At 27.5% G+C, this 8,307-nt stretch overlaps 1 protein-coding gene across 2 annotated transcripts; it reads right to left on the bottom strand.

The window, feature by feature from the left end:
• LOC145741713 (uncharacterized) lies at window positions 1–4,806 on the bottom strand. 2 transcript variants are annotated; one of them, XM_082559351.1, is made up of 10 exons: window positions 4,667–4,806; window positions 4,197–4,408; window positions 3,924–4,052; window positions 3,507–3,650; window positions 3,314–3,388; window positions 3,019–3,247; window positions 2,695–2,879; window positions 2,513–2,584; window positions 1,956–2,137; window positions 1–1,869 (listed from the first exon to the last, which is right to left on the bottom strand). In XM_082559351.1, exons 1-10 carry the CDS (start codon window positions 4,761–4,763, stop codon window positions 1,011–1,013), a joined length of 2,184 nt encoding a protein of 727 aa, XP_082415477.1. In that variant the 5' UTR covers window positions 4,764–4,806; the 3' UTR covers window positions 1–1,010. The 2 variants fall into 2 exon arrangements, with proteins under 2 accessions (XP_082415477.1, XP_082415478.1); XM_082559352.1 differs by lacking the exon at window positions 3,507–3,650.
• Window positions 4,807–8,307: the final 3,501 nt, after the last annotated feature.

Raw genomic sequence — 8,307 nt, 5'->3', positions numbered from 1 at the left:
TTGTGATCCAAATTTAAATCTTAATTTTTTATTTTACGAAAACACGAAGCTCTTTAAGTTGAATATTCTTCGTAAAATAACAAGCTTTAAGACTTTTGGGAAAATTTTTAAAAAGGTTTGAGGTTATAAAGTCACATGATATATAAGAAATAGCAGTTTAATGATTAAACAATATTAATGTTTACTACTTTCACTTAAGATATTAAATTGCAGTTTATTCTGTTGTATGATTAATGCTTCCACAACTCCACACAAAATTAGTTGAAAAACACCAATTTATGTCTTCTCATATTATTTAAGTTACTGATTTGGGTACTTGCTAATTTTTTTAATTTTGATATTTTTCACAACACACGTAAGTGTGAAAATTGCTTTTAACTTAAGTGCTATGTTTGGTTTCAACAAATTTACATATACAAAGAAATATAAAAAAGAATAGCCTACAATGTTTAAAAATCCTAAACTATTAAAAGCATGAATTAAAACACAAAGAAAAAAAACTTTAGCATGAATTAAAACACAAAGAAAAATTAAAGTTCAAGTTAAATGTAAATTGCACTTTTAACAAGATTCATTATATAGAAAACAACATTGTTGCATAATAACAGTTTACTTTAAAAAATACATAATTTTATATTATAACTGACAATATAACAAAAATTAAATTAAAAAATGGCATAGACAAATTAAAATTCATTTTTCAGCTACAAACATTTAAGTATTTACATTGACATATTAAAAAAAATAAAAATTGCTTTTTGTTTTTCTGCATTACATCTCAGTCAATTATTGCAACCTATTGTCCTAAACTGCTTAATCAAAATAAAGTATCTGTTTATTCATTACAGCCGAAATTGTTTCTCTTTTACATCTAGTCTTATAAATTTTTATAACTCTGTGTGTTGAAACCACATCATAGCTTTTAACATACAAAAAATAGTTTTTTAATAAAAGTTACTAGCCAGAACTCAAATTATTGTTATCAACAACCTAAAAAGTAAAAAAAACAACTATTCCACGAATTCAAAACTTGGTGGGAAAAATTTATCAATTGGTTGACAATTATTAGAATACTGGTTGGGTTTATTAATTTCCAGTTTTCTGACTATTTCATAAACATGCTCTTGAACTTCGGATAGTTCTATCTCAGAAAGTTTACCAATGAGGCGATCTCTAACATTTATAATAATTGGTCGTTCATCAGGTGCATGCTTCCAACAACTTTCCATCTCCTTTTGAAGTAGATCAATAATCTTTTTACCATCCGGTGATAGATTAGTTTTTAAGTTTTCTATTTGTTTTAATTTAGGCCTATTTTCTCTTTTTACACCTTCCAAATAGTAGTCTATTGTTATTCCTTTATAAGGAGTTTCTCGAGTTAAAATCATGTAAACAATCATTGAAAAGCTATAGACATTCATTGATTTGCGAACTTTTGTATGGGGATTCTGTAAAGCTTCAGGAGCTAAAAATACACGGGTATGCGTATTTGTATAATGTTTTGCAGTTGAAGTAGAATCTTCAGTGCATGTGGCAAAATGAGCTCCTCCAAAATCTGAGATTTTACATGTTAAGTCACCAGTAAGAAGTATGTTATCGACTTTTAAGTCACCATGGGTAACTCTTTGGGAAGCACAAATGTTGTGCATGTAAGCAAGTCCACTGGATATTTCAGACACAAATTTTAATTTAACAACAGGGGGTATTGATTGAACTTTATCTTTTCGATGTATAAGAAGGGTATTTAGATCACCCCCAATCATGTACTCCATAATAATTCCTGCTGATCTTGGCCATGTTGTATAACCAATTACTTTTACAACATAAGAATGATTTAATAGTTGTAATATCTCACATTCGTTTTTTATTCTGTTGTTTTTTAAATAAAAAAGTATTTTTTTAAATTAGAATAATAAACACTGTAAGTAAAAAATATTACAGAAAGGTTTACTAACTGCTTGTTTGTTTGTTCTATTGCTACTTTGGATCCAGTTATTTGAAGACATTTTACAGCAACAGCACCCCGTGCTTTTATAAAAGCAAGACGAACACATCCGAATGATCCTCCTCCTAAAAAGCCATCCTCATAAGGTACACATAAAATATCTTTTGGTTTGTAATAGGTTCCAAAATTTTTCTAAAATACATTGCAGTATCCTTAAAAATCTTTTATTTTTTCATGTGTTTTTATATTTTTTTTATTTTATATATTTATATTAACAGTAAATTTAAGAAAAAACAATTCAATAAATGACATATTATTACTATCTTTTTTTTAATTTCTAATGCAGAATATCATTAAACTTAAAATTTTTCATTTGAGAAAGGCTACACATATTTTATAATAAATTTAATAAAAAAACATTCCTTTCAATTTCACTATTTATGGGACAAAATTAAAATTTTCAGTCTAAAGGATAATGGATAATACGCGTTGCTATATGGTGAAGAAGTTAACAAACACTACACATTAAAATGCTTTTAGATTACATAATGCTTTAAGATAAGTTACCATTTCTTTTTCATGCAAGTCTGATTTAAAACCTTGTAGAAACACATCTTTCTCAATAACATTATAGTGATGCTAAAACAATGGAATTTATTGGATAAATATACAAGACACAAGGAGTAATGTTAATAAAAAATGTTAAACAAAACTTGTAACTTATTAACACAAAAAGTAACAAGCTTTACCTTTAGAATTGTTTCAACATCTGGCTTTTTGCCGCTCTCAAACAACTTAAAACAACGTAAGATTAAGTTGCCTAAATCTTTTCCTGTCATGACCTTTTCATTGTGGGTTTTTACAACAATGTTTTCAGGTTTAAACAAATCTCTGCTCAAGTTTCCAACCTCATGTAAAAAACGATCACCAAATTCTGCAATTAAATCATGGAACTTTTTATCAAAAATTCTTTAAAAAAGTTTGCAAAACTTCATTTTTAATAAAAAAACGAGAATAACTAGTTAATAAAGTGATGTATTATTATATAAACTTTATTAAAATCAAAAACTTACCGTCAAGTGTTATTTTTTTATCATAGGACAATTTCATAACCTCACTGTTGGGACTAGGTAAAAGAAAACAACTGAACCCCGCAAAGTAGTTCCGAATGTCTTCCTGAACCATTTTAATTTCCTTGGCTGTTGCAAGCCTGTTAAAAAACTCTGCAAGATACTGCATGCCACCTTCTTTCCCGATGGTATAATCTATGTCAGTCCAATCACGTATCAAAAAGCTAAAATGCTAAAAATAGAATTAACTTTTTGATTTTTAATACTAAAGTAACATTATCATAATACTAACAAATACCTGAAACGGTTTAAAGGGCTTAGTTTGACTTTCCTTAGCATGTTCAAATGCTGCCTTTCCTAGTTCAGCAAACCACTACATTAAAAATTTAATTATTCTTATGGAAAAAAACATGAAATATGGTCAAAATACCTCTAAATTTCATGAAAATAAATTTACAGATGCAAGGTTAAAATTACAATAACTAATTTACATGTAAATTTCGTAGATTATTGCCTCTAATTTTTTGCCCGACATTGCAAATTTGCATGGAGGCAATCAATGTGCTGAGGCAAAATATAACTGAAAATGCTTCCAAGTCAAATGCACCTTGGGTATATAACAAAAACAAGTTTACCTGCAAAAATACTTAGTTATAACTTCTTATAACATAATTAAATTAAAAACCTTATAACAATCCCAAGTATTATCTAAACTTTCACATCATGAGTTGTAAATCTACTAAATAAAATATTTTATTTTAAATGAAACTGTGGTCAAAAATTAACCACGTAACAAATTTCTTTAAACTGCGCAAAGTTGAAAAAAACTTGTTTATACAGCCTTGTTATAAGTCAAAAAAAAAATAGCAAAAATAAAGAAATAAAAAATATTATTTAAAAAGCAAAACCTCGCCCTGTGGAGTTTTGTACAAAAATGGTTTGTTCCAGATCCATATTCCATGAGTCTTTCCGTCTACTTTCTGCCTGTCAAACCCATCAATTAACTGGTCAGTTGGATCGCTTATCCATTCTTCCTTCTAACAGATATTCAAAAAGTTTGTCATAAAAATTTGAAACTCAAATAAAGTGAGATTTTTTAGTATTTTTAAATACAGTTAAACTTATATACATTAATTTGATTTAATATATTTGCTAAACATATAAAAGATTTTCCAATTTGCCTTGTCAGCCCACAGATATCTCAAAAACAGGTTAAAGAGAAAAGACTTCCCCAATCGGAATTCACCAGTAATGGAATAAATGGCAATTGGCTTGTCTTTCACATCATCACTGCAGAATATTTCATGGAGTGCATTTTTGTTTAATGTAATTCCACCAACATCTCGTAAATCCTTGTTTTTCGGTTGAACTAACTCTATAGCTTTCCCATCGGCTAGAACACAAGATAAAGTTTTACAGCATTTGTTTAAAGTTTAATTTCTAAACATACAAAAAAATTAAACTGAATAAACAGAAACACCCACAAATATATTGTAAATAATATTCATTTAGAATAGTAATTTTTTGTAAACTTTATCAAGATAAAATGGTAAAAATAAAATGGTAAAAATGTTCAGTTTTTATTCAACTTAACTACAGCAATATGTCAAGTTAAAAACATCTTTATTTAAAAAAAAAACTTTTTAACAACCTTTGTTATTTTGCTGTGCCTCTGCTTGACCCTTTCCTTCAATTTGATCCAGTAATTGATTCATTAACTCAGCAATATGGCCATGTTTTTCCTCCATTATGTTTTATTTTTTGACCACGGTAGGAGTATAACAATGTCAAGTTGCCAAATTGAAACCTACTTTGCAAAATCCTAATAACATATTAAAAAAAAAATTCTGAAAAAAAAACTTTACTTAGCACACCTACCCAACAAATAAAATCAACTTGATAACTATTGCAATTTGCAGCTTTCTAACCCAACTAATATTTATTTTATACCCCTACAGTAATAATTATTTCATAACCCCATGCAGAACTAATATACAGGCATTTTATTTCAAATGTCAAATATTTGAAAAAACAATTGCCTTGTATTTTTGCTTTAAGCAACAATATTTATTTTACAAAACTTAATTTTTACTCAAGAATACCATTATCAAACATCAGCCATACTTTAATAATTATTTTTGCTTTAAATTAAGCAGTAGTTTTATACCAAGAATTTACTTTTTTCAATGATTAAATTTACTTGTTTATTGCCTACTCAATACATCTTACATTTAACTTTTGTATATACAACCTATGCTTACACCGACATTTGCTTAAGTAGCTTAAAAAAACAATTTCTTAGAATCTAATTAAAAATTTTCCATTAACATTCCATAGAGTAATTATATTAAAATTAACCAAAAATTATCTAAATATTAAAATAACTACTCATAAATAAAGTGCATTAAGGTGACCGATTGTTCCGAATTGCTTAAAAATTGTATAAAAATCTCTTTTTATTTATTGAAGCCAAAAAATGTTTCTTTTTTGCATTTAGTGTTTTAATTTAATTAAAATTGTATGTGGAAACCATAAAATGACTTTAAACATACAAAAAATTGTTTTTAAATCGAAGTAATTGGCCAGGACTTTTATTATTTTATCAACAAAGTGACAATCTAAAAAATAATTTGAAGAACCTAAATCCTAAAAAGCTAATAGAGCTCCGAAATGCAAAATGGAAATTTTTTTAAATTTACAACCTAAAAATAACATGTAACAATGCTTCTATTAAATTCATACCCAGTTTCTTTCCTATGAATACAAACTAACACATATCAGAGAGTGTAGAAGTTTGTATTCCTATCCAACCAATCTATCCTATCAAGGGTGATTACAACTTAATCCACCTGACGAGAATATATTTTCGGATCGTATGGATTGATTGACTATTATATGGATAGAAGGATCGAATGGGTCGGATGTGTTAATGGGTAATCTGAATAGGTGAGGGTTAGGGTAAGGGTTTAATTCATGAAATTTTTTTTGTTTAATTAAATATCCGTCAAATATGCATTTGAATTATGTAATATCTATTTAATATATATTCGATTCAGTTAATAAAACTCGATCCATTAATCCGTTCGATCCGTTGATCCGTCAAATATATATTTTCGTCAGGTAGATTAAGTCTGTTTCATCAAGGGTGACCTTGGCTTACCCCCAAAAACATTCCCTTCGTCTCCAAAACAACGACAACAACAAAACCCGCACAGTGGTGGTAACAAAATGTGACTGTAAGTTTAAAGTTAACGATGTTCAACTGTATTTTTTTGAAGTTTTTAAGTAGATCCACCATAAAATGCAATAATCGTGCAGATTAAATAAATTGCCCTAAATAATTTTGAATTGTTGCAATAGTTTGATATGGTAAGTTATAAATATATATATATATATATTTATATACATAAACGCAAGAAATTAACCAGATTAAACCTAATGTTATGTATTGTTTTACCATTGGTAAAAATTAAAATGGGGCTTTAAATGTGTTGCAGGATTGGCAAAAAAAACATTATTTAATTTTACAAAAATATTTGTTGTAAAAATCGAAAAATTAAATATTTTGGTCACTTGTTAAACTACTTGTTTTAACATCTACATTGGGTTATAAAAGAAGGGGTTTATTAAATAATGTCTTATTGATGGTAAATGGCCTGTTCTGGTAAACAGTTTTTGAGTAAAAGCCCACTTGGTGAAATGGTTTATTATCATTAAATTTTTTCAAGAATCAGCTTAGTGTTAGAACCACAAACTTAAAAATATTTTTTTTAAGATACTTGATTTTTGAAAAAGAGTTTTTAAATTTAAAAAAAATGACTTTAAATTTTTTTATTTTTTGCACAATTTAGGTATTTTTGCACAAATCTGTTTATGTGTTTTCATTTCTCTTTAAAAAAAAAGCCATAAAAAAATTTAATAATGTTTTAGTATCCAAAAAATTAATTATTTTTTACTACAAATCACGTGTAACGATCGAGTCTGATTGTCTTCGTGAGAAAAGCCGTTGTAGCTTATTTTTGTCTTTCGTAAGAAAAGCCGTTGTAGCTTAAAAATTTTAGATTTTTTCGAAAATAAAGGCAAAAAGTAAGTTGTTAAAATTTACATGATTTTTAATTTACTAAATGTTAAGATTGGCAACACTAACTAAAAATGCACAGATCTTTCTGTAAGGCCCTAATTTAAACTTCTATCTATATCACAGTCTATGCAAAATGCGTCAAATGTTTACCTCCACCCTATTATTGTAAATGGGGGTAATTATTAGACACTTTTGCTTTTTTAAGCCCAAAGATAGGCCTTGTAGTCAATTCTAGTCACAGTTATTATAAAAACATAAACAAATTTTAACTTTTTTAGGTTTTGGCAATAAAGTGTATAATTAATTTAGAGTAGAAATAAATTTAAAATGAAAATGCCAAGAAAATATATACCCCCCCTCAAAAGGCTTACAAAAGGTTGCAATGCAGAAAGTATTTAAAGAACACGAAGCTATAGGACTTTTAACACAAGTGTTAAAAATTTATCCAAAGAATATAACATACCAAAATCAACAGTTTAATATTATTTTAGTAATGAAGGTACAGATCCCCCAGAATAGGGTGTAAAGCCTGTATTTAACACCATTCAATGCAAACAATTAAAAGAGTGTATAAAAAAATTGTGCGTACACTAAATTTGCTTTAACTTTAAAGGATATTAAAAGTTAAGTTTGCACGTAGATAGCCAACAATAAAATGGAAGACCCAAAAAAAAAATCTGTACTAGGGTAAAGTAACTAAGCAGTTTTTTAAAGATTCTGATAGTCGTACAGAAAGTTGCATCTAGACTGCCTGAAGCCTAAAATTATCTAAAGGATCCCCTTTCTCACAAAATTTTTTTAGAATGTGGCAATTGTTAACACTGGCCGATAATTACCCCCACAGTGTCCAGTAATTACCCCATTTGTGTATGTAAATATTGGACATTTTTAATCTAGAATTTTAGGCAAACATGTGTAGATAAAAATTTAAATAATATTTTTTCTTAATAATAAATGATAACACTATCTTAGGAACAAAAAATATTTGATTTAAAGTTTGAAACAAAAAAATTATGGCCAAGTTTGTCAAAATCGTCCAATAATTACCTCCATTGACTTATGGTAAAAATTTAAAACGAAGTTAAATGATAACATATTTTAAAGATTATTTAGCAAACAAGAATTAAATTTATAGTTATAGTGGTTATAATTATGTTTAATTTATAGTATTGGCTGTTACTTATAAAAGATTCTTTATTAGTATGCTCTGC

The sequence above is a fragment of the Corella eumyota genome, chromosome 2 (genome assembly GCF_963082875.1).
Source record: "Corella eumyota chromosome 2, kaCorEumy4.1, whole genome shotgun sequence".
NCBI lineage: Eukaryota > Metazoa > Chordata > Ascidiacea > Phlebobranchia > Corellidae > Corella > Corella eumyota.
The sequence above is the reverse complement of the archived record's forward strand: the minus strand, read 5'-3'. Positions and strand labels throughout refer to the sequence as shown.

What these genes read in the sequence shown, in the direction of transcription:
- LOC145741713 (XM_082559351.1), bottom strand. Translation starts at nt 4,763, where the DNA reads ATGGAGGAAAAACATGGCCATATTGCTGAGTTAATGAATCAATTACTG. An exon ending in ACAAAACTCCACAGGGCGAG is followed by an intron (nt 3,651 to 3,923) that starts GTTTTGCTTTTT and finishes GTATTTTTGCAG; the next exon opens with GTAAACTTGTTTTTGTTATA. An exon ending in ATGTTGAAACAATTCTAAAG is followed by an intron (nt 2,585 to 2,694) that starts GTAAAGCTTGTT and finishes CCATTGTTTTAG; the next exon opens with CATCACTATAATGTTATTGA.